General features: G+C 35.9%; 1 protein-coding gene across 1 annotated transcript; it reads left to right on the top strand.

The window, feature by feature from the left end:
• The first annotated feature begins 1,149 nt into the window (after positions 1 to 1,149).
• On the top strand, positions 1,150 to 26,587 carry arhgef38 (Rho guanine nucleotide exchange factor (GEF) 38). The gene is made up of 14 exons (XM_055205310.2): positions 1,150 to 1,510; positions 4,831 to 5,015; positions 6,473 to 6,590; positions 7,109 to 7,256; positions 7,352 to 7,369; positions 8,190 to 8,389; positions 11,337 to 11,470; positions 11,550 to 11,654; positions 11,749 to 11,871; positions 12,012 to 12,323; positions 12,718 to 12,849; positions 13,099 to 13,300; positions 24,523 to 24,734; positions 26,140 to 26,587. The coding sequence occupies exons 1-14, from the start codon at positions 1,285 to 1,287 to the stop codon at positions 26,320 to 26,322; spliced, it is 2,298 nt and encodes a 765-aa protein (XP_055061285.2). The 5' UTR covers positions 1,150 to 1,284; the 3' UTR covers positions 26,323 to 26,587.
• The last annotated feature ends 297 nt before the right edge of the window (positions 26,588 to 26,884 follow it).

Here is a 26,884-nt window from a genome sequence, read left to right as displayed (position 1 = left end):
TGCCTGACCTGAACCGATGTGAACTTCCGGTCTGTATTTATTTCTGTCTGGTTAGTGGCTAAACTGATCTCTGAAACAAATACCTCGTCGAAAATAAAATTTTTGGTTTGCTAAAGTTGCTTGTGTGTTCACTAAATGCACATTTTAAGTATGCAATGTCCAGATAATCTTGTGCAAAGTTAATGGTGGTCTGATATAAACTGTAGTACAGTACTGTACACCCCTACCCTGGTGATAATGGTACGATCCAACCACAAGTATGAACACAGAAATGGAAAATTAAAATAATAAATATATTTGTGTTTGTTAAAAAAAATCGAACTCTGAATTCTAAAGTTTGAAACTTTGGAGCGTGACCAGATTATTAATGTTGTAATGCACAATATTATGACTTGCCTTATCTGGTTTAAACTGATCTATTTGAGCAATCTGTGATTTAACAACACAGATTCCCCCCTCACAATGCTGTTAGATATTTTCCATCGCATTTCATATGGTTGAAATGTTTGGTCATGGTGTTTATATATACACCAGCTTTGTCATAATGCTTTGTAAATATTGACAATTTGGAAACTTTACAGTCCTGTTCAGCATGGCGACCTTTGTCATGTCCTTCAAAAATGAAGTCATCAAACCCTCCTTCTTGTTTAATATTAACTCTGTCTGCACCCACTTACATTTTCCATAGTCTATGAAACTTTACATTTTCACACACAATCCTGACAAATAATCTGTAGGTATGCAACATATTTCAAGATTGTGTTTCTGATATACATTGTTTGTATTGTGTTTTTTACCTTTTATGTGATCATCGATAGATAGATCACACGATAGACAAACAAACGCACAGACAGACAGACAGATTTTTACTTCTGTATTGTAATTGTTGGTGTGAAACTCTGGTTATTCATTCCACACGTCCAACAGGTATGCAAATTCTGTCTTGCAGTTTCATAGCCACTCTGCAAGATGTTTAACAGGGTATATCAATTGATATATGCCCCCACAGACTCTCAAGGGAGATTAGACTCTCAAACAACCAGAATTCTTCATCTCTATATTCTTTCTGTCACTTCACTCAGAAATAAAGAGGAGGTGTGGCCTTCGTTCTCCTGTGGCAGGTATGGGCGGAAACAGAAGGGGGAGGGTTTACTTACATGGTGTCAGTGTACACAGCAATAGAGCACCACTGCACCTGTTCCGCTTCCCAGACTCTCCCCTTGTCTCTCTCTCTTTTACCTGTACTCCAGACGGCAAAACAAGAGGGATCAGAAAGGGGTCAACATGGATCCCAACCAGGGCATTGGGAATGAAAAAGACTATGGAAAGGGGGATAAAAAAGAAAAGGATAAAACCATTAAAAGAAGAAATAAACCTTTCCTAAGATACCTGGAGAGAAGGAGGACAGATACTATTGTGGATGATAGCGATTGTAAAGGTGACATCAACATCGGGACCTTGGTGAGAAGGAGCCATTCTGACAAAACAGAGTATAGTGCTAAACTTAAAGGTAATTTGTTATGTCTTGTAGATGGTTTGAATAAAGTTTGGTTCTCTTAAAGTGATATAATTTTTATTCAATCCTTGATGATGGAGACAAAAGTCTGCCGTCTCAGATTCCATTGGATGTTTGTGTGGAGTAAAGTAGAGAAAGAGAGCATATGTGCGTACTGATGCTTAGCACCTGTTGCGTTGTTACGTTACAGAGAGAGCATTATTCCCCATGGTGGACTGATGTCACATATGCAAACTGAACCTCGGTCAGTGCTGAACACGGTTGTGGAACATTCGTAAACAACCTCAGTCACAATGTCTATGTTGTTTACTGTATCAGGAAGTTACTACATCTGATAATGTAATAAGTTCATTTCAATTTAATTGTTTTCACACTGCCATTGTCTTGTGTTGCCAGGTCATTTCAGACTCAATTAATAAGAAATGTAAATGAATGAAAAATATAATGGGATTTATTTATTTTCATATGATTGAATGAATGAATGAATGAATGTCAAAAGACTCTGTGTTGCAGTGATATGTGAATGTCATCACAATTTGACAGTGACATCAGCTGTTCACAAAACTAGTTTAACCACCCGTACTGAAAAGGGAATGAAGCCTGTCAGGCCAACCAAGTCATGAGGCCATGTAATAGCTATGAGAACGGTCTTGTCATACAGGTTTTCTAGTTTTTAGACAATTGCATTTATATTAATATGATTTGTCGTTTATACAGTAGATAATTCTGAGACTTCACAATTTACATTACCAAACAAACAAGCCATGTTATGTCTATAGTGATATATATGCTGCGTGTACGTTAAGTGTATTAAATGTCACTTAGCGTACACGCAGCACGTTAGTTTAGCTATGTCAGCATTTTTACAGTAGCTTCTTATTGTGTGTGTTGAAACATCAATAATCTGACGATAGAATTGTTAGCATTTATGGTATTAGATAAACACTGGATCTTAAAGATTTTAGTTGTTAAATAAACCATTCTGAGCCATAAATATATCTTCATATGGTTCCAGCAAACGTCATTTTTAAATGTCATTCATATATTTGAGACATTTAAGGATGTTTACATTTTTATTGCACCATATTATGTCATTTGTATGACACAACAAAGACCGCATTTGAGGTTAAATACTTTATGAGGCCTATAGTAAACGGGAAATGCTAATAAAACCCAGTGCTTGAGTTCCTGGTGACTCAGACATCATGCTGCACAACTCAACAATAATTTAATGATGGAAAGAAAATTGTGTTTTTAAGTTGGTATGAATGTGCAAGTAATTAATTTTCCTGATACCTTTATGTCTGTTCAAGTGGAAAAAAGTCCAAAGCAAACACTTGATCACATGAGCTCTTACTAGGCACTTGCGGGGCTGGTTTCACATGTGCGTGCGTGTGTGTGTGTGTGTTTCAGAGAAATGTTTGGATCCTGTATGTTTACTTTATGTTATTGAATCAAACCAGCCAGAAACAGTGGGCGTCGTAGTGGTTTAATGCCTGATAGGCTAATAATTATTGATACAATACAAAGCAATTAGAGCTGAATCAACATTTACAGAACACACGTCACTAGAGTTCAGTCCTGTAATGTTTTCCCGCAGAAATGTGATCTGTTCTGTGCGGCATGTTTTAATTAGCTCCAACGAAAAGTCTTCTGACAGGCTTTGAATGTTCCTTTCATGAGATTTGGCTAAGATGCTGGTTCACCAGAATTATTTATTACTGATGACTGATATGCTGTTGTGACTTTACTGATGGTGATTCACTTTATACCTGCAATAAAGCTCACAAGCTTTCCATCATGAATGAAAAATAATCTGCCTGATTTTGTGCCTTGAGTATGTACCATATATTATGGGGATTCTTAAAGAAAAACACCACTGTTTACAATATTTTAATATGTTCTTAACTGAACTTAGACTAATTAATACATAACCATTTTTTTAATGCGTGCACTTGATCGTTGTACAGCGTTATGAATGGGTTAGCATGAATGTGTTAGCATTTAGTCTAACCCCATTCATTCCTTAGGATCCAAACAGGGATGAATTTAGAAGCCACCAAACACTTACATGTTTTACTATTACTATATTGTATGGCGGACGAGCACTTAGTTTGCAGTACTTTGACATTGGCGCGCAGTAACATGTGATGATGTTATTGCGTGCCGAGGTCGAAGTGCATAAACATATGTGTTTGGTGGCTTCTAAATTCATCCCTGTTTGAATCCTAAGGAATGAATAGGGCTAGGCTAAATGCTAACACATTCGCAATGTGCTGTGCAAAAATGAAGTGCACGCATTGATAAAAGTTAGGTATGTATTAATTTGTCTAAGTTTAGGTAAGAACATAGGAAAATATTGAAAAACGGTGGTGTTTCCTTTAAGGCAGATATCTTTATGTGATTTTGTGTGAATGAGAGTGAAATACAACTCCTCCATTGTCTCATACTACATTAAGACCTGCTTCTCAGATTATATCAGTGCACCGTCTGATGAAGACCTTGAAACATCACACACCACGCAAAGTCTTTTAAATACATTTTGATGCATTTGGAGCTTTGGTGTGCTGACTTACATTTAATCCTCTTACTTGGTTTTTGGTCGAGCACCTATTTGACGTTGAAGTGCATGTTTTCATCCACAAATGGTTCTTCTATGGCATTGTGAAGCACCTTCATTTTAAAGAGTGTACTACAATGAGGCCACTATAAAGAGAGAATCTTGATATTATTTAATTGCTGCATACATGAAGAGTTGACAAATGTATCAGAAAAGATTCAAAATATTTGTCTATGTGAAGAATAGATCTGTCTTTTAGCTACGGAAGACCTGCACAGACTTCAGCATTACATCACTGTGCCAAAAGAAATATGACTCTTGGCCCCACCTTTGCCTGTAGCCTTTCTCTCTCTCGCTCGCTCACACACTGTAAGGAGGAAGTGTTACATGGAGTTGATCATGAAACAAAGAATTATCTCACTTCCTAAAGCACATACCAAATTTAACTTTTCAGCCTGCTAGTAGCCATGTATAATTTTTGTTAGTTTGCTTAGATATGTGTTTTTTGATATCTATTTATGAGTTATTAAAAGAATAGCACAGCTGAAAAGCACCTACAATTATAGTGACAATAATATAAAAATCTGTTATTTCAGGTCAATCCAAGAGCAATTTGCATATTGTTTTGAGAAATATTTTATAACCTTATATGTAAAAATATCATATGGGTTTGAATATTTCATGTGTTTGCTTTTTAATTTTAAATATGTTTTCATACATCTAATATGTACAATTGATCTTTTATGGTTCTTAGAGAAAATGTCCCCCTATGATCTCTCATCACCCAGTTCCCCGTGTATGGATCCAGAAGAGATCCGCCAAAGGAGGATGATGAAACGGTTAAAGGTCATTGAGGAGCTGGTTAGGACAGAGGGAGATTATCAGAAGGACTTGGATCTTTGCATAAGAGAGGTTCTGCTTCCTTTAAGAGCAGCACAGGCATGTTCATAGTCCCATAACATTACAGCCACACGACCACATTTCCAGAAAGACCTGAGAAGCTCAGATGCAAAAGCCGCTAAATGCCACCTCCTCAAAAATGAGATAGATTCAATTCAATTCAATTTTATTTATATAGCGCTTTTCACAATTGTTAATTGTTTCAAAGCAGCTTTACATGAATAGATGTAGGGGAAAACACAGAAAAATCGATAGATAATATAAGAAGCAGAAAACAGCGGCTCATAATAAACCGTACAAGCAAGCGTAGTAATAATGTAACGTATACAGGAAAGTGCTATAAGTTAAGCCAATGTTGGCGAGCGTAGTAATAATGCAACGAATACAGGAAAGTGCTAAATTAAGCCAATGTTGGCTGACTCTCCATGGGATGAAAAAAAACCCTGTGGGAAAACTCCTAGAAGGAGAAAAACCCTTGAGAGACATACATATATATTTATATTTATAAACACGATAGGGATATGAAACGGGTAGGCGGATTAAACTGGTTCAGCCGATGGTCGCTGGTCAGGCATCGGCTGGGCATCACGGTGAAGGACAGCCAGTAGATCAGTGGTGTGGCGATCTTCACAGCATCAGGAACTGGGTCTGTTTGTCTCATTGTCCTCGGGGTCGAGGACGAGATAGGGAGAGAAAAACAGGATCCTATTAGCGTAGGGGCCGTTCGCATGTAATGCAAGTGTCATACAGTATTTTGGTTTAAAATCCGCTCGGTTCCAGACAGGCTAACTATTGCGGCATAAGTATATTACCCAGATGAGTTATGTGAATGCTTTGTCCTGGACAAACTAACAATTGCAGGATAGGTACATTTACTTGAGATTTTATGTGAATGCTTTGTTAAAGAAGAATGTCTTAAGTTTAGCTTTAAATTGATATTCTAGGGATAATTAATTGGCCAGAATTTTGTGATCGCAGTGTACGTGATGGATTGTATTTTGATAGTAATTCTTTAAGATACGAGGGTGCTAGGCTTTGTAGGTGATTAGTAATATTTTAAATTGTATGCAATATTTAACTGGTAGCCAGTGTAAAGATGCCAAAATTGGACTTATGTGGTCATACTTTTTAGATTCAGTGAGTACTCCTGCAGCACCGTTTTGATAAACGAAAGCTCTTGGCACATACATTTACAAATACTTTAGCTTCAAATCCACTTAACCCTGGCCTCAGGCTATTCATAAATACCCGTTTGTTGGCAGAATCCATTTATGAGTCTGATAAAACATGCTAATCTACAAGAAAACATGTCAGATGCACTTAGAAGGTTTTGCATCTGAGCTCTTCAACTATTCTTTTAAACATACATGAAATTTCTTCCTTAATTGGACGTAACTGTATTGGAGCTAAGAAATAACAGATTATAAGTGAATAAAAAAAAAATTGTGAGAAACAAAAGTCACATTGACTAATGGGCTCTATTGGATTTTCTTTAGGTGGTTGATGTGGACCGACTGTTTACCAACTTTGAGTCTGTGTGTTTTGTTTCTGCTGAGCTGCTCCAACGATTGCAAGACGCCATAGCTGATCCTGACCCTGAAACACACCTCATAGGTAATTTTTTAAACATATATATGACCCAAAACTGATTTACAATTTTCGACATAAACTCGTTCTACATAAAGAACATTCTGTGAAAATATAACCTTGATATTTTTATATATGAAGTGTTTAGTTGAAAAACGAGATAAATCCGTTTTTAACATTTTTTGTCACAACATGTTTATTATTATGTTATGTTATTATATTGTTTTATGGTGCTACTTAGCTGTATTTTTTTAAGTTATGAAGGTTTAAATGAAAACAAACCAAGTGCAATTGAATTGATATGCACAACCAAAAAACGATATTTCTGAAAAATTAAAAAAACTGAGTTATCTCGTTTTGCAACGAAACTCTTTTATATATTGACTGAGAAAGGCCATGTCAAAAATTTAAATCAAAGTGAAATCTGTAAATGAAATCTAACTTTGATGCTCCTAAAAGACTTTACCATGGATTTCACAGGGTCATGTAAACATTGCTTTAAGTAACAAACCTTATTCTAACAAAACAATGATCTTTTTTTTTAGGAGAAGTGTTTATCCAGGCCAAATCTGTCATAGAAGATGTTTACAAAATTTACTGCTATCATCACGACGAAGCCAATGCTTCACTCAAGTCCTATGATGGACACGAGGAAATCCAGCAGCATTTTAGGAGATGTATATCAGCACTTAAGTACGGATGTTAAATGCATTTACCCCTTACTAAAAGTATACTGTTCTGGCTGTTGGCCTGTGCACATTAATAATTTGTTGTCCACCCCTTCACAGGCAAATATATGATCAAGAGTAAGTACCCTCTTTATGATGTAAACACTGTTGTAAATAACACAACCCAGAAAGTATAAAGACATTTAGACATTTTTAAATATGTTTATTCAACACAGCCATATGGAAATTCGTATGTATTTTATGAGGTGGCTATTTGTAATAATTTGTACGACCACAATTATGTACGTTTTTGTACAATTTCCTTTTGCCCCAGTGATGGGGTTTCATTGTTGTTTTTTATAATAATCATACACTGTAAAAAAAATTGCAGCTGGGTTGCCGATAAATTACCGTAGATTTAAATTTATTTTTTTACTGGCAACATTTTGTTCAAAGTTAAATGAACATTAAACATTTGCAGGTCTTTGTCTTTACAGAGTAAAACTAAAAAAACAGCATCAAGCAAAACATTCTGGGAAACAAAATCTGAAGCAAAAAAACAGAAAAAGGTTGATGATGATTTCTGGTTCCCAGAATGCTTTGCATGAGGCTGTTATTGTATAGTTTTATTCTGTAAAGATAAAGACTTGTTCATGTTTAAGATTTATTTAACTTTGAACAAACCCTTGCCAGTAAATAACATAAATTTAAAACTACGGTAAATTACCGGCAACCCAGCTGCAATAACATTGTAATTTCTACGGAATTTTTTACAGTGTACGCATTAGTTTAAATTCATACAAATTAGTCAACTTGTAAAAATACATACAAATTCCTGCGAAGTTTACTTTAGACTGTAGCTTATAGTAGTTGACTTTTATTAGACACTGATACCTGAACTAGCCTACCTAAAGTAACATGTATTTTCTTAAGTCGTTTTTTCAATGTTATTTTGTAGAGGGAAGCCAAATTTGCTTGATATGGGTTCTCTACTCATTAAACCAGTGCAGCGTGTTATGAAATACCCACTGCTATTGACCGAATTGTGGAATTCCACACCCACTGACCACCCGGACAACAGGCCTTTACAGGAAGCTCTGACCACTGTGAAGATTATAAACATCAACATTAATGAGTTCAAGAGGAGGAAAGACATTGGTAAGAAGTTGTATATGCTATATGGAGTGCACATTTCTGGAAAGTATACGTAAGAAGTTAGGCCTTATAGAATGCAGATTATTCAATAGTGCACACATATTTTGGGGATAACTATAAAATTAAACATGGTTTCACAAAATCATGTCCATGTCAGAGTTTTTATTATTTAGTACAGTGGTTCTCAAAGTGGAGCTCCCCCCAGTGGTATGCAAGGATCACTGAATTAAATGTAAAATAGATTATGTAAAAGTTTGAGATAGAGAGATAGAAAAAAACAGCATACAAGCAAGACCAGCATATATTGTGTTTTGGTGCTGGTTTGCTAGTGAACACCAGCTAAACCAGCACCAAACCAGCATCAGCACCAGCTAAACCAGCACCAAACCTGCATTAGCACCAGCACAAAACCAGCATTAGCACCAGCATCCCATGCTGGTCATACCATAGATATGTATAAAGGCTAGATGGCTCGTCCGCGCTGCTGGCCAATGAAGTGCAACGTCCGCATTTTGGCGGCCATCTTACGACAGGGCGCTCGCTCACTCGTAGCATTGAGTTTTAATGATGCAGGTACTTTTAAATGACCATAACTTGCTTAATTTTTTACCGATTTTCAAACGGTTTGGTTTGTTATAAACGTCAAAGATGTACCTATGACACTGCATACCTATACTAAAAATAAAAAATAAATTCATGAAACATGTTAAAGCATCCAGAATTATAGCCACGTTAATAACGTTTGTAAAAACCCAAACCGTTTGAAATTCGGTAGAAAATTGAGCAAGTTATGGTCATTTAAAAGTACCTGCACCATTAAACTCAATGCTACGAGTGAGCGAGCGCCCTGTCGTAAGATGGCCGCCAGGTGATGCCGTTAGGGACTCCGCCTTGAGCCATCTAGCCTTTATATACATATCTATGGGTCATACCAGCAAGACCAGCATATGTTGTGTTTTGGTGCTGGTATGCTGGTGACCACCAGCTAAACCAGCAAAATTTCCATTCTGGTTTGATGCTGTTTTTTTTCAGCAGGGTTATGAAGCGATCAAGTTTTTGGTGTTATTAAAGTGAGAAGCTGTCGATGTAAAGCATTTAGATTTATTTCGGTTTATCATTGGATTTTTATTGTTTACTGTATTTTTCATGCAAGATCTGGCAACACTATTCAGCAAACACTTGTGCCATTGTCATTTTCTACACCACACATAAAAAAAACTTTGTTCCCTTCTAGGCATTTATTTTTTCAGAAGAGAAAAATATGTCAATGATGCACATTTAAATACTTCATTAACAACTAGTTGCTCTGTTTGGTTACACACAATGCAGAGAAATGCAAAAATGCAGTTTCTGTAAATGCTGTTGTCACTACCTGCATTTTGTGAGAGTTAATTCGGTTGTAGAATGCGGTTGTCAGTCCCGTAAATTAGAACAGGATTAAGCACTAAAAGGTGAAGTAACAACCACATTTAAATGCAGTGTGTATGAGGTCAATGACACATCATCATTTCGGTTAAGTAATTTTACTGTTACTGTATCCCTTCAAATTCAAGGACCAAAGGTTGCTGTGGAGTTTAGTAATCAATAATAAATCTGTATTAAATGTCCCCACTAATTATTCTATAATTCTTTTGTGCACTATTATCACCATTCATATTAGCAACCAATGAGTTTATAAATAGAGCAAACAATTGTTTTTAAGAACATAAAATTCCATGTGACATATTTTTACTCTCAAAGACTTTAAAACGTTAACTTTTAGTGTCCCAAGGGGAAATTCTTTCCACAACACTGCCCTGTACCTGCGCCCTGAGAGCAGTGGGGCTAGATACTCATTAAATGGATGTGTGCAATCCTGTTCTATTGAAATTGCAATGCGTATAATAGCTCTTTTATTAAGTTCTGTAGGGTTATGTGTTGGAAGACTTATACCTTTTGCAGCAATAAGGGACACCTTTGTTGGGCCCAGAAAGCATGTCGAAAAAACAAGTTGAATAAAATTGACTGAATATTTTTTTAACAAAGTAGCAATAATAATTGAGGAGCAACCTTAAGTCCTTGAGTTTCCAAATGACCGACAGTCTTTGATGACTTCTTTTCTGAATGTCCATAATGTGCCGATCTTAGTTAAGTGTATTTTTCAGTGTTACTCCAAGATATATGAAACTATATATGAATACTATTTCAACTGTTCGATTGTGAATAACAATAGGGTGCTGGGGTGAAGAAGAGGCACTGACTATCAGCTCTTTTGTCTTGCTAACATTAAGATTCTGGTGGTTATACTCACACCATTGAGTAAAGTGCATGACAGTGGTGTGATAATCCAGAATTGTTATCTTTAAGCAGGGCAAGAATGGCTGTGTCGTCAGAATATATGAAGTATTTTATGCGAAGGGCTGATATTGTCATTTGTGTAGAGTGAACGGACTTAACGCACAGCCCTGCGGTGCTCCGGTATTGATAGTGAGAGCAGAAGATGTAATTAAGTTCATCCGTACTAATTGCTGCCTGTTGCTAGGGAAATTGTGTATAAGTTGAATGCACCACATTGATGTATTTACCTTTAAGTGACTGAATTTGTTCGATGGCTTTTAGTAGTACTCTGTGGCATATAGTAAATGATGACAAAAAATTTTAAACACGTTAAAAAACGTAGTTAAGAGCAATGCATTTTTCATTTAATATTTATCTTTAAATACAGTTTAACATGTAACTACAGTACTTTTGGATACATTTTAAATCTAAAATAAGTTTTGTATTTAATTTTATGTATACATCTTCTAAAACTGCCTCATTTAACTTTACTTTAATTTTTAGGCCTACTACGCTATTGTATTTTAATGGTAGTCATTGTAGTGGTCTTGAAGAGCCAAACATTCTCTGAGGTGGTACTTGGTGTCAAAAGTTTGATAACCACTGATTTAATATATAAAACTTGTCATTTCAGTGCTGAAGTATAAAAGGTCCGACGATGAAACCTCACTGATGGGCAAACTCAACAAGTTTAACATTCATTCTATCAGGAAAAAATCGGAACGCCTGACAAGCCACATCAAAATTCTCACTGGTGTTGAGCCCCAGGTATTGTAATGAAAATTTAAACCTCTGTAATATGTAATATAATGTAAGTGTGTCGTTATTGCTGCTTTATTTTTCACAGGTGAGAGATGAAAGGTTTGACAAGGAGGAGAAACATTTCCGTAACCTTGAGAAAGCTGTGAGACAGCTGGTGAAAAACATCCACTGTTACTTGCTTTTCACTCAGGTAACTAAAAAAAAATGCTTAAACAAACCTCCTTTAACTATTGGAGACCTACAAGTTAATCTATCCTGTTTTTTATTTTCTCTTTATATTATAGGAGATGATATCCATTGCAGTTCAGAACGCACAGGACCTTGAAGCTATAACGAAGGATTCAGACAAGATAGACACAAACGGCTTGCAGACAAAGAAAAACGGCAATGACCCATATAAAAAGTTTGTAAGTAGTGTTTCCTCTCACACAAACTTTTGAGTAAATCCTTTTTGCTAGAGAAAAATTACATGTGTGCACTTGCAAAAAAGCTAACAATTTGGTATAGGTAAGCATCCATCCAGCTAAAATATTTGAATGTTTCTCAGAAAGATCAGATGGAGCATCTGGTTTTGGCTCCTCTCTCCACCCTGCTGGGAATGTTTGCATCTCCCCAGAAGCTTATCCAAAAGCGCTATGATAAACTGTTGGACTATTGCAGCCAGCTGGATTCCCGGTCCTCCAAAGAAGAACAAGGCCAGGCCAAAAAGGACTATGACGCCCTCAATGCCCAGTTGCTTGATGAGCTGAAATGCTTTAACCAAGCTGTAAGGACAGTTCTCACCAACTGCTTGATTTTTATAGTAAAATTAATAAGAGAGCTGATGGATGCAGCCCAGCCACCCATACATCATCTACCGGTAAGTTAAAAGCAGATAAGAAAGATTTTAAAAATGAATCCTGCTAAAAAAACATTCTTCTAGCAATCTCACGGTCAAGTGTCTTGCTCAAGGGCAAAATGGTAATTCAAGAAGTTATTATCAGGTTACTGCTGAATCCAAACCTGCAACCATTGTGTTAACAACCATTGTGTTCTAAGCAAAAATAATCTTCAGATATACATACTATATATAGTTTTTAAAAAAACCCAAAACGTAACGTTCCCATTCAGTGCATGATAATGGTCTCCCCATTTAGATTTTCTGTAAAAAAGCAAGACCATTCAGTAAAAGAATACTGCCACAAACATGCAAACATGTACCTGTATTAAGTATTGTCTAATGGCAGTTTAATGTGTTTTTTTATTGCAATTAGGTTCCCTTGTCAAACTTAAGTGAAGTCCAAAATTCTATTATGGAAGAGTTGAGCAACCTATCTTTTGTCAAAGAGAATTATCAAAAGCTGATGGAACGCAAAGTGAGCTTTGAGAAACGGGAAAGGAAAATGGTAAGTTTAAAAATAAAATTGTTTTACATTTATGCATTTGGCAGACACTTTTATCCAAAGCGACTTACAGTGGATTACATTAAGGTATACATTTTTATCAATGTGTTCCCTGGGTTTAAACCTTTTGCGCTGCTAACGCAATGCTCTACCACTTAGCAATACAGGAGCAACTCTACGAAATACAAATATGAGTGATTTTACAGCTTACAGGATGAATCTTTTAAAAGCACTATCAAATCAATCTCACAGGCCCCAGAGATTCACAGACAAACAGAAGAACACAGAACCCGGCTCCTGGAAGAGTATCCCGTGGATCGGTTATATCAGCTGAAGCGTAACTGCAATGCCTGTCAAGAACAAGACATCAGCCTGCTAGAGGGGGAGCTTGTGGCCCTGTTAGAAGAAAAAGACCCTATGGGCAGCACAAGCCGCTGGCTGGTAGACACTGGGTGTAAGTTTTTTTTCTATTTGTTTATTCATCCCTTATGTTCATGCAGAATTAACAATGACCCAAATTTACGATTTGCAGTTGTGCTCATAAGTTTACATACCCTGGCAGAATTTATGATTTCTTGGCATTTTTTAGAGAATATGAATGATAACACAAAAACTTTTTTTCACTCATGGATATTGTTTCGCTGAAGCCATTTATTATATAGTTCTTAATGCCATGTATTGCCCCTATTAACATCAATGACAGCTTGAAGTATTTTGTGGTAGTTGTGGATGAGGCTCTTTATCTTCTCAGATGATAAAGCTGCCCATTCTTCTTGGCAAAAATCCTCCAGTTACTGTAAATTCTCGGGCTGTCTTGCACGAGCTGCACGTTTGACATTTCTCCAGAGTGGCTCAATTATATTAAAGGCGCTCTAAGCGAATCTGTGTGACGCCACTTCTTGTTGACGTTTGAAGTGTTGTCAAACAAAACGGAGCATAGCTAACTCCTTCCTCTCCCCTCTCTCTCACTCTCCCTCTTCATCTGCACCCACACTAACCCCCCAAACCCCACCCCCAAATCCCTGGAACATGTTTGTTATGTTTCGTGGTTGTAGGCTGCGCCACTTTATTTTTGTTGCCCTTTGTGGAGCCGGGGCTGTCTACAGAGACCGCGTTGTTTTACAGTGTGTCAGGCAGCTAGCGGATAGTCAGGAGATGTTTGCTGAATGCAACAAAAATGTTTTATGGCCTAAAACGTGTGAATTCGCTTAGAGCGCCTTTAATGTCAGGAGACTAAGATGGCCACTACAGAATCTTCAATTTATTCTGCCAGTAACAGATCGAATTGGCTTTATGTTTTGGATTATTGACATGTTGGAATGTCCAAGTTCATTCCACGCACAGCTTCTGGGCTGATGAGTGCAAATTTTCCTCCAGTATTCTTTGATAACATTTATCTTGCATTTATTTTTGAACAAATTTCCTGTGCCTTTGTAGCTCACACAAAACAGTTCTCCAAAACATTAGCGATCCACCTCCGTGTTTCAATGGTGTAGGCCTACCTTTTATCATAGGCCTTGTTGACTTCTCTGCAAATGTAGCATTTATGATTGTTGCCAAAAGGTTCAATTTTGGTCTTGTCACTTAAAATGACTTTGGTTTAAGTCTCCGTGCTGTTTGGCGTATTGTAAGGAAGATACTTTGTGGCATTTGTGTAGTTACTTCTGCTGATTTATTAAGGACTGCGGCTGCCTCCTTAATGTGCATCTTGAAACACCACGTTTTCAGAGGGTCCTGTATGTACTGTTAGATCTGGTCTCCACACCACAGACAAAATAAAAAACGATCCAGCCCCGGACACCAGATCACGTCAGAAAATATAAGTTTACTTTGTTAAAGCATCTGTCAGATACAGAACTGATCAATCGTTGCTAGAGGAGAGCATAAACAGAGGCGTAAACAGAGTCGTGAGACGGAGGTTTTAGATGATAAAATAGAACAGAGTTTTATTGATGGACAGTTAGTTTCAGTTGCATATGCCTCAATGTTCAAACCTCGTCTACCCAGGAATACAGCATGCACCTTGTTATATCCAAATTTGCTCAGCTGCATCATCCCTTAGACCTTGAGCTTCCATAAACATTCTCTTTATCTATCTTGTTTACAACTCAGACAGAACAGCTCCATGAAACTTCCCAAATGTGAAACTGAACCACCAAGAGACATATAAAATATAGAAATACAATGAATTAATGAATGATATAATAAAAACAGAAATATAATAATGAATGAATAAATGAATAATGAATAAAAACAATAATGTAATAATAAAAATGATAATAATGAAATTGATAATGATAAAATGATATTAAATAATCAAATACAATAATTAAATGGATAAAAACTAATGATTATAAAATGATTATGATGATTATGTAAATAAATGATAAAACATTTAAAAAAAAAACACAATAATAAAAACATTATGCACGTGAGGATCTAAGGTAGGATCCTTCACTCCCCCCTCTTAATCATATATGACAAAATTAAATGATTATTGCAAGCAACCCTTCATAATCTTTATCAAAATGTATCTTTGAAAAGCTTGGATGGTACCTATCCATACTTTTCCCTTCTACATATTCTTAAAAGAACAGGTCATTTCCGTCATTCCGCATACCAGCGTCGGTTGAGGGAGTGTGTCTTACACTGGATAATGGCCTTGATGGGCCTGTCACAGTCAAGTATCTGATAAGACAAATCAACACCCTTATGACTCTTATGTACAAGAGCAAGATGATAAACACTTTTGAAATTGCGACTACCAAAAGTGGTTTTTAAATGATTCCAAAGTGGTTCTAATATTAATGTAAACCAGTCAGATGAGAAAAGACCATGGTTTTTATCTAGCTTAGCTATTCGTTTGTGCAGAACTTAGCCAGATTATGAACCACTTTCCCAGAATCTTCCAGAATGTAGGCAACATAACATTCGGCCGCAATTACAATTACATCTGCCCCCCTTGAGAAGTCAACAGCATGTCAAGCGCCATTCGATTCTGCAAAACAACTTTTCTAATTGCATTTACTTCGTCCGAAATATTAGCAATAGAAATGAGATTGGCGTTCGCTGTAACCTCAAATGCTTCATGTAAAGCTTGTACTTCATTTTGTAAATCAGTTACCCCTAAGAATGGAAAAAGTCTTCTTAACCATTTCTTAGTATCAGAAATCAAACGTTAAGTATGTCTTATGATTAAGTGCATAATCCTTTGACACTACTCGCATTGCTGATAAAAGGTACAAATAACAGGTTACCTTTCAGCCCATAGGAAGAAATGGATAAGCTTTTTTACCACAAACGAAGTGTGTACCATTAGGAGCAAATAGTGTTTCATTTGTCATTATCAGAAGAGCTTTGTCACATCTGGAAAACTGGAAACGCATTTCTAGTTTGTAATGTTTACCCCGTTTCCTTCAATATCAGAAAGAATTCCCTTTAAACTTACATTTAGAGCAAATCGATGGTTTGATTCAGTATTGCTGTATGCAGGTAAATACCAGGAATTACTTGGATAAGATAACTTTTTGTAGTGGCAAACACTGCTTGTGAATAGCAGACTGCTTTTCCATGAATAATCGACAACCTTAAAAACACATCTGTAAGGATTTGACATTACCAGTGGTTCAATAATAATACAATTGATACCAACTTCGCCTTATGATTTGGTACAATTAGAATCCCCCCAAAGATCATGAAAATATACTCTTTACCACCCCTAAATGCCTATGCTATGGCCATTTCCAACTTTAACAATTTCAGCCATTTTCAGCATCTCTTCCCAGCAATAGGGCATAGTAAGATAAACAAATTGTCTGGTAAGGTTGCAACTTTGATAGCAAAACCATCAACTGGTGTCTACCAAAACCATCAACTGTGTAAACCATCAACTGTGGAAATACCACTCAGAGTGTTTAAAGATGAAATAGAGATGTCGATTATCAAATCAATTAGAATTTTACAAATGTTACCCATGTTACTTTGTTCAATGATGGAGATCAAATCAGACAGCGGTAATGGACGTACATACAGATGTCGATTTTTGAAGAAAAGATTAACATACCCAACAATTGGAAATATTAAGCATCTTAGCGTATGTATGAGCTAGAGTTACTGCCGAATTAAGATTACTGTGATTTCTAACCATGGATGGAATAATGGATCTGAATCGTGATCAGAAATCAACAAAGCAAAAACATTGTCTTTGTGTTAATTTGGCTCATACACTTCAATGTCATAATTAAAAATGACCCATTTGCCTAGTTTTAATCTGGATAAATCTTGTATAACAGCCAAATGGCTTAAATTTTAAAACAAAACCCCTGTATATATGTTAATTAATAGCCAAATACTGAGTGCATACAGTTAGAGTGGATCCATGAATCATTCTGAACAGATGTGAAACACACATCACATCTAATATATCTCTGACTCTGTCATGTCATGAAGACAACACTTGCAACCATGTCAGTTGTGATTCTTGAAACTCAGAATGTCTCTGTTCATGGAATCAACCGGAATCCACGAAGTCTCGCCAGTCCGTCCTTCCGGCAGAATCTCGAAATACAGCGGAGTTCCAACTGCTGTCTGCTGGAGGTTGGCACCAAGTAGACTCGTAAACATGATAAGGCTTTATTTTTCAGCGAATTTCTTGAAGGCCGCCGACATATATCTCTGCGAAAACATAAAAACAAAAGAGAGGAAAACAAGAGAGCTCCATGGCCAAAAAACAACTTTGTATAAACAGATTTGTTAGGAAATATCTTGTTTTGACTATTGCTAGGAAACAACTAGTTTTGACTATTGCTAGTAAATAACTAGCTTTGACTCCCATAGAAACTATAGACACCCTCAGACGACTAGGCTGGTTCTGGAGGAGCTAAACATTTGCCCCCCACCCCCCTATCTTCAACATGAGGGTGACCCCCTCGTCCTAAAAAAAACGAGGTTCTTCTCATGCACTACTCCATCCCACAGCATTTCGTCTGTCTAAGATTTGGGGAGTATAAGCTAATTTTGCATCTAGGTTTACCTAGCAACTTCACTGCTGAGTTTTATTGTTGAATTTTATTGTTTTATTGCTGAAGGGGTACCTAGTAGGACCGCATAAGGATCGTCCCATCTTGGTTTTAGACCTGAGTGTTGTAAATTTTTATAAATTATTTGCCCTGGCACAATATTATGTTGTCCATAATTGTTACAGCATCCTGAACCTGATTTTGCTTTTTTTGTACCACTTCAATCAAAGCCATACAAAATGTAAAAAGAGAATCTGATATTAAATGTAACTTAACTTCTGCAAGGTCTGAAGTACATGGCAGCTATGCCATTGAATCTCCAAAAGCCTACAGACTTCCTGACATACCTGACCAGTAAAGCATTTACACTGATCAGAATCAATGTTTCATTTCATCTGGAATGATGTCTCGAACCAGCATATTAGCCATAAAGGCAGCAAAGCCTTTCTTTGTGAGGAAAACCTTTACACCAAACGAGAAAATTATCAGTTATAATTGTAATATCTTGACAACCCTCGCACTTAGGTAAGGTTATAAAGTCACTCTGCAATTCACCAAACAGCCCTGAGGTGTTCTGCTTACAACTGATAGAATTTGGGTGCCGAATTGTGTTTTGAGAAGTTACGCATCCGCAAACAATTTCTTTTGCTTGTTTCCTAAAACCCCTCGCCCACCAATTTGCCTTAAAATGTGAACACATTTGAAAAACGCCTAAGCGTCCGACACTGTGTATCTGTGTGACCAAATAAGGAAAAGACTTTTGGATTTACAAATTGGTGTTAAAATTTCCAAATATTGTCATTTGTTGCAACTATTTTCAAATCATTCTCATTTCTCCTTTCTGGAGCATTGAATTTGAAAATCATCTTCTCAGCTATGTCTGTGAGCTGTTTGTCACCATAGATGACACTTTTAAGCAGTAAGAGTTTCTCTGCCGTTCATGCGGCTGGCAACCGTAGCTGCCTGGTCAGCAAGGTATTCCCTTTAATCTCACTAGAATCTCCCTTCAGGTGGGCTTTTACCGCAACCTGTTCCCGGGACATCTCAGGAAACCTCTCTGCTGCCAACCTGCTCGAGATTTATGCACAGCTCCACAGGCATAACAAAATATTAAAATATAAATGTTAGTTTTGTTACTAGCCAATTCACATGTTTTTGTGATTTTGCCTTTCATTTCCCTTTTGTCCACAAAAGATACACATCATTGTAACAATCAAATTGGAATTTTTAAGTGGCAAATTGTCTAAAAACATTTAATACTTGTATAATATCTATACAGTCACAATCATGGCTGTTTGGAATTGCTTCAGACAGACCAAGTAATGTAGCTGGATTTGATGGTGTGCCTTTTTCAATGTCATACGAGCAGCTCTCCTTAAAGATAATAAAGCATAAACAGAATATGGCAGATAATGATTATCTTTTTGACCAAGCAAGGCCAAATGCACTGCCTGAATCGCTCGTAAACAAGGCCCCAGCTTTGTAAAACAAAGTCAAGTTATTGTGAATAATATCCATACAGTACAGACTTATTTCGATCTTCTTGTATTAAAACAGATGTCATATAACCCCTTTGTTCATTAACATACAATGTAAAAGACTTTCTGTGATCAATCATGCCAAGTGCAGGAACTTCGCATAAGGCTTCTTTCAATCCCTCAAAAGCTATGTTAGCTTCAGGAGTCTAGTTAACTGAGTCTTGGGCCTTTGGATTACCTTTTAACAAATTTTTTAAGGGTTGTGATTTTTCTGCATACCCTTCAATCCAATTACGACTGTAATTACATAAACCCAAAAAAGAAAGAGATCTCAGCTCTTAAATAGTTGTTAATAGATGTTTTTTTTTTTTTTTTTAATTGCCTCACAGCGACTAGGTGTTTTTTGTCTTTTACCCTGCGATACACTTTGAATTTGGGTCAAAGATTACTACTGTTACTTCTGTTACTTCTTTATTGTACAAGAAATCAAACAGCCTGACGTCTCTCTCATGTTCAGTTTTTGTCTTCTGAACAAATCAATATATAATCAATATATTGAATGATGACTGATGTTAAATCAAAATCTTTCAAATGTCTTTGCTGTCTTAAATTTCTTAAAAGTCTTAAATGTTTTGCAAAGACTGCTGATATCAGGTTGACCTTAATTGTAAAAGCAAATAATGATAGAATTTCTTTTACAATAGGTACAGACCAAAATCCATTAGTAATATCAAACACTGTAAACCAGTTGTGTTCCGGTTTAATCAAGCTTAAAATCGTTGATGAGTCAGACACAAGAGGTCTTATCTTATCAATGTATTGGTTTGCTTAGCTACTCTATAATCAACTGTGAGTCTCCATGATCCATAACTGCCATATTACATTTCAATTTCTGAATTGCAAATCTGAATTCAAATTAATCAACACATCCAAACCATGTAATGGCTGAATTACGTCACCTACTAAATTGCAACAGTGACTACATGTGGGACAAACTGAAAAATGAGAGGAAGATCTAAACATCATGGATGAGTCCCCATTTATGTTACGAACCCCTGTTTAAAATATGCTTGTTGGAAAAGGGTTAAGCAACATAAATGACACGTGACACTCACTCACACATCTCATTTCCCCTATTCTCGACAGGTGATTAAACTTAAAGTATACTTAAACCAAAAAAAACTTAACACAGAGAAACATCAAAATAAAACTCAAGTTATCTCGATAGGCCAACCAACATCATGACGCACACAGAATTCACAGCTGCGTACCGCACAGCAAAGCTGCTACCTAGGCCATAACACCGAGTTTCTCTGAGAAAAGTCAAACTTTCTCCTGTAACATGAATAGTTTTGTTTCTGATGTTAAAGAAACTTCTGTAAGAAAATTAGATGGAAAGATTGTTATCTCTGCTTCTTATCAATGAGAAAATAAAATATGTATTTAAAATATGGACCCTAACATATAGAGTAGGCTACACATAAGCACTCTCTCTCAAAGCTTTAACAAGAGAAGAGATGAGAAAAGCTTATCGTTGTTTTTGCTTCAGCAATTGCTGGAAGAACAGATACAGTGCCTCTCAAACCCCCTCCTTTGCTCACACAAACGTTTAGTGATTTTCAACACTTTCATTTATCCTTCATTTACAACTTGCAAATTCATTCCAAACTACTTACTGTTGTTCCTTCCTACATCAAACCAAACCTAAAGGTTTATCCAAACATCTCTTTTAGCTCTATCGTCAGTTAAATTTTCACTACTCAAAGTTTCACCAAGAACTTTTTCAAACTTTTTCTGTCTGCTCATGGCAGATTGACTGAAACTATGCTGAACCCATCTCTGACCAATAAAGAAAATAAATCTCTTTCAGAGCTTCCAAACAGTTAAAACTGATCATGGATTTAACATTCCCTACTTCCTTTGACCATCATAAACTTACTCCACTTACTCCACTTACTCTAACCTTCATACACTTACTTTGAGCCCTCAACTCTATGAAAAACAGCACACTGTCTTTCACACACACACCATTCGTATCTGAACATAAATTTATTGAGCATATTTTATTTAGTTAACAAAATGAGAGTTGAAACACTTTATCATTTATTTTACCCATCAAAATTTTAGAGAAATATTCTGTGGTTGAGTACGCTCCTGTGGAGCTTAATGAAATAGTCCTTTTATCAGACAGTTGATAGCAGCTGTAATCTTAACAATAATTTGGAAGATTCAACCACAAACTTATAATCCTGTCCCTTAACTGTTATGTTTATACATGGCAAATTTCGAAAAGCAACTTCCTTAAACATTGTACAATTAAACGGCATATATCATGTATATCATGGTATAACTGGCATTTGCAAAGGCAGATCTTCATTGCCAAGCACAGCATAGAAGTAGCAAAACCAAAATACTCATCTGAACTCACAAAGGACATGATTTACCCTTTTACAAACATCATTGTCTGTGTCAAAATCTGAAACTGGTTGTATCGATGTCACTACCAGTGTCGCATGCATTTAAAATCTGGTAAAACCGACGTAATTTGCTTTTGATCAACAAAGAGTTGTAACTTAAACATAAGCCATTTTAGATTTTAGTTTATTTTCAACTGAGCTTTTAACTTTTGACTATCTATCTTATAACCCCTTCAGCATTCCCTCCATAACTTCTTTTATCTCTGTTATGTTTGTCTTGATTTTACATTTTCACTTTTCAATTTCTACATTTAGACAAAGTGACAAAAATCCAAGGGATACGCTTCAATTCTCGGGTTTTCATTTTTTGAACTTTACACATGTTTTTTAACTCTTTAGATACGTCTTTAATATGTCTTTATTTTTGTCTTTGTAACCTAAAGACCGCCCAACATACTTTGATGTTATATTATATTTGATGTTATATTTAGCAACTGAATTTTTCTTTTTCCTCATGTTTGATCTTAAAGCACTCTTTCAGCTGTTGTTTTAGCTTTTTAATTATATCATCTAGCTTGATTTCAGTCTCTGACTGCTCCATTATCAAAGTAATATAATCTGACCAGTAGACAAGCTACCAAACACAGTACGTACTGAATTTTCCAAAATGTCAGAACAGAACACACTCACTTTTGCTTTTGCTTAAGTGGATGAGTCAGGAGAGAGGACACCGGACCAGCCGAGGTTAACCCTCCGTCTTCACTCGCGGCTTGGAGTCAGAAGCCAGTGGTCTGGAAACATTTACATCTGGATGTGCGAGAGAAAATCCCGACTCCTCGTTCGGATAGAGACAACAAAACTTGTTATTCTATCCTGCCGACTACGCCAAACTGTTAGATCTGGTCTCCACACCACAGACAAAATAAAAAACGATCCAGCCCCGGACACCAGATCACGTCAGAAAATATACGTTTACTTTGTTAAAGCATCTGTCAGATACAGAACTGATCAATCGTTGCTAGAGGAGAGCATATAAACAGAGTCGTAAACAGAGTCGTGAGACGGAGGTTTTAGATGATAAAATAGAACAGAGTTTTATTGATGACAGTTAGTTTCAGTTGCATATGCCTCAATGTTCAAACCTCGTCTACCCCCGTCTACCCAGGAATACAGCATGCACCTTGTTATATCCAAATTTGCTCAGCTGCATCATCCCTTAGTCCTTGGGCTTTCATAAACATTCTCTTTATCTATCTTGTTTACAACTCAGACAGAACAGCTCCATGAAACTTCAAATGTGAAACTGAACCACCAAGAGACATATAAAATATAGAAATACAATGAATTAATGAATGATATAATAAAAACAGAAATATAATAATGAATGAATAAATGAATAATGAATAAAAACAATAATGTAATAATAAAAATGATAATAATGAAATTGATAATGATAAAATGATATTAAATAATCAAATACAATAATTAAATGGATAATAACTAATGATTATAAAATGATTATGATGATTATGTAAATAAATGATTAAACATTAAAAAAACACAATAATAAAAACATTCGGCACGTGAGGATCTAAGGTAGGATCCTTCAGTACCTTTAGTTGGTGGTTTTTCTTTGCATTCCAAACAATTTTCCTGACAGTTTGTGGTTTTAACAGAACCCCTCATTTGCGACTTCTTTCTTACAGTTTGAACACGACTGGGATTCTCAGTTCCTAGGATATCTTTTTTATCCCTTTCCTGTTTTATACAGATCTACTTTTTCCCGCAGATCCTTTGACAATTCTTTTGCTTTCCCCAAGACTTAGAATCCAGAAACATCAGTGCAACACCAACCCCCCAACACACGCACACACACATGATCAGGGTAATTTGGGTAGTTTCTGTTATGATTTAAAAAGAGTAAACACAGTTGATTAATAAGAACTGGCTTCATCCCACCCCCTAACCATGAGTGAAAGAAAAGTTTTTATGTTATCATTCGTATTCTTTGAAAAATGGCCAAGAAATCATAAATTCTGACAGGGTATGTAAACTTATGAGCACAACTGTATCCAATTTGCGATCAATTTAAAACCATCTGCATATTAGTTATAGCATGAAAAGGCTGATAAAGAACGCTGAAATTACCTGTGTGAACTTGAAGGACTTTATATTGTCAGTTGCATAATCCAATATTTTCTCTTTGTAAAATAAATAAAAACTGAACAAAGAAAATTATATCTGTACAAAATAAAGTTTGTGAAAATATTGTAAATAAGAGTATTTCAGAAATAACATCTGATCTGTGTTCTTAAATTGTATAATCGTACTAGTTGTTTGTTAAAATGGGTATCAGACCAAAGATCCATTTGGTGCATTTCTAAACTTAAGAATTAAAAAGGCTTGGACATTTTTAAAGCATTTTTTCTGAAGTAGCACTCCATGACTTAAAGCAGAGAGTAATGAAATCCTGTATGGATTCCTCTCATTACCTCCACAGAGACTGTTGCTTCACAACAGGGCCAATGTTCTGTTTGTAACTAAGTATGTCAGGTGACTTATTGCCTGCATCAACTACTGTATGTATTTCAGGTTATTGGGTAATAAAACAATTTAGCCACAAAAGCCCCTAATACAGGGTAAAAAATTGCTTCCAAGTATATGTTACCTTGCTTATTATGTGGTATTCGTAAACTTAAGATGATTCCTTTTTTTGCATAGATTTGCTTAAAAGCTGAAACTGAAATTCCATTCTTCTTGTAGGTACGCAGGGCTACGTGTATTCTTCGTTCCTAAAATCCTACAACCCCCAGCGCGAGGTGACTGAGAGAACAGAAGACTTTGACAATTTAAGTCTGTTTGTGTCATGCAGCAGGAGCAGTAGTACACGTAGCTTCGGTCATAACAGCACCTCAGACAGCATGTCTCCTCCTTCTGAACCACAGGACGAGGAGGACCCCTCTCAGGAGCAACATGTAAGATACACAAAAATATTCTGTGTAGTACAACAGCCTTTTTATATGTATTGGATATACAGATGTGTAAGGCAGGAAATGTGTTGTACAGTAACATTTCTGAAAGACTATTATTATAATTGCCCTATGGAAGCATCTATAGATTTGGTTTATGGTTATTGGTTTTACTGACTGGGGGAATTAAATGTTTTTTCCCTAACTTCTTGTCTTAAAGACAATATGGCTGGTATTTCTATAATACGCAAATAATAAAATAACGTACATTTTGGACATAGGACCTTTTGTCAAAATGTAAAAAAAAGACAAAATACGTAATGTTTTTCATTAATATCTCTAATACAATGTCTTACAGTTTTTACCCACATTCGTGTCATAAATTACCTATTCACCAAATAAAAATTCAATTCAATTCAATAATTATAATTCAATAATAAAAAATCTGGCCTGGATATGAATAATTTTGAGCACAACTGTATAGGGGCCCAAGGAAAACATGTTGGAAACTACTGGTCAATGTGACTAAAATGTCATGTCCTTTTATAGAGAATTCTGTAGATGATGATGTTGCATTCATTTGCAGAAGTTACGTTTCAGAGCAATAAAGCCGCTGGGGTATTGGGTAGTGCTGCTGTGCACAGCGCACATGTGCTTTTGGCACCCTGAGTCTAAATACCAAACATTTGTAAAGTCGGGTAGCCTTTTATGACCAAGTCCTCATTTCTTGTGTCAATGGGATTGCATCTGCATAAAATATAACAACAGAAAAGTCAAGTTTTAAAAAGAAAAAATATCTAAACTCGTTGGTCATTTTTTAGCGCAATGCTAATTGTCTAATCAGATTCAATTAATTATGCTAAGCTATGCTAAAAGATCAGCTGAATGGATTCCAAAATGGTAAAATTAAATTGTTTAACTCTAAGGGAGTCAGTTTACCCAGAGTTGCTTGAACTAACTCAGATCAGCTGTTCTAAAACCAAAAGTTTCCTATCTCAGTGTAAACCAACTCAAGTTTTAACTCCGAGTTGATTGAATCTCCTTATAGACCATTTCAAAAGATTTAAACACTACTGGTCCAGAAACACTTCCTGTTTCAGTTTGTGACAGTTTTTTTTATTATTTCACAAATATCATTATCTGTAAGATGCTTGTTTTACTTTTTGATTCAGTTCTAAATGTTCGGTTGGTTGTATTTTATCCCAACGTTTATCTGTGTTAAAAAACTGAAACAGGAAGTGCTTCTGGAACAGTGTTGTTTACATCTTTGAAATGGTCTATTGAAATGGGCTCCAGGAACATTTGTTAAGTAAATTGGGTCAATTTTATGTTTATATTTACTGTATTTTCCATGGATATCTATACTGGACATGTTGGACTCATTTAATTCTTTAAAATCTTTTTTTTTTAGTTCTATGCAGTTTATGCATTCCAGGCACGTTGTGATCAAGAGCTCACACTTCAAGAGTACCAGCATGTTCGTATCCTAAAATTTTCAGACCTCAGTGGGAATAAAGAATGGTGGCTTGCTGAAGCTAACGGACAGAAAGGCTACGTTCCTGCAAACTACCTTGGAAAAATGTCATATGCTTAAAACAGACATTTTGTTAGTTTGTCTTAATTGTCTTGTTTGTCTATAATAATGTAATTTAAAGAAAAATATATTAAAACAACTTAATCATGAAGGTCAATCCTGCACAGATATTTGCACTACATATGATGCTACCAACAGTGTTTGCTTGAATTATAGTAATTTACTAGAGAAAACATATTTTGCAAAAGCAGATGAAAATCACTAATTGGTTATTGTATATAGTAATATAAATATATGAGTTTAAGTAATAAATGAATAAAAATGATGCAGCTGACCTTTTTTTCTATTCCCTTGTGCATAGTAATTTAGTTTTTTTAACACATTTTCTTAGCTTTTTTTATCAGTCTCTTAATGGATTCTGCCAACAAACAGGTATTTCTGAATGAAAGTATTTGATAAGTCGTAAGGTCTGAGAGCATTCGCTTAATATCATTATATTGTTTTTGATAGAGGTGGCGTTTAGCAGCTTTTGCATCTGAGCTCCTAATTTATAACCTTGAATTCCTACATTGCTTTATAAGTATTGCATTTAATTGGCTACTTAAAAGTAGTGTTAAAAAAT

Source organism: Misgurnus anguillicaudatus, chromosome 3 (assembly GCF_027580225.2).
Source record: "Misgurnus anguillicaudatus chromosome 3, ASM2758022v2, whole genome shotgun sequence".
Classification (NCBI taxonomy): domain Eukaryota; kingdom Metazoa; phylum Chordata; class Actinopteri; order Cypriniformes; family Cobitidae; genus Misgurnus; species Misgurnus anguillicaudatus.
The sequence above is the reverse complement of the archived record's forward strand: the minus strand, read 5'-3'. Positions and strand labels throughout refer to the sequence as shown.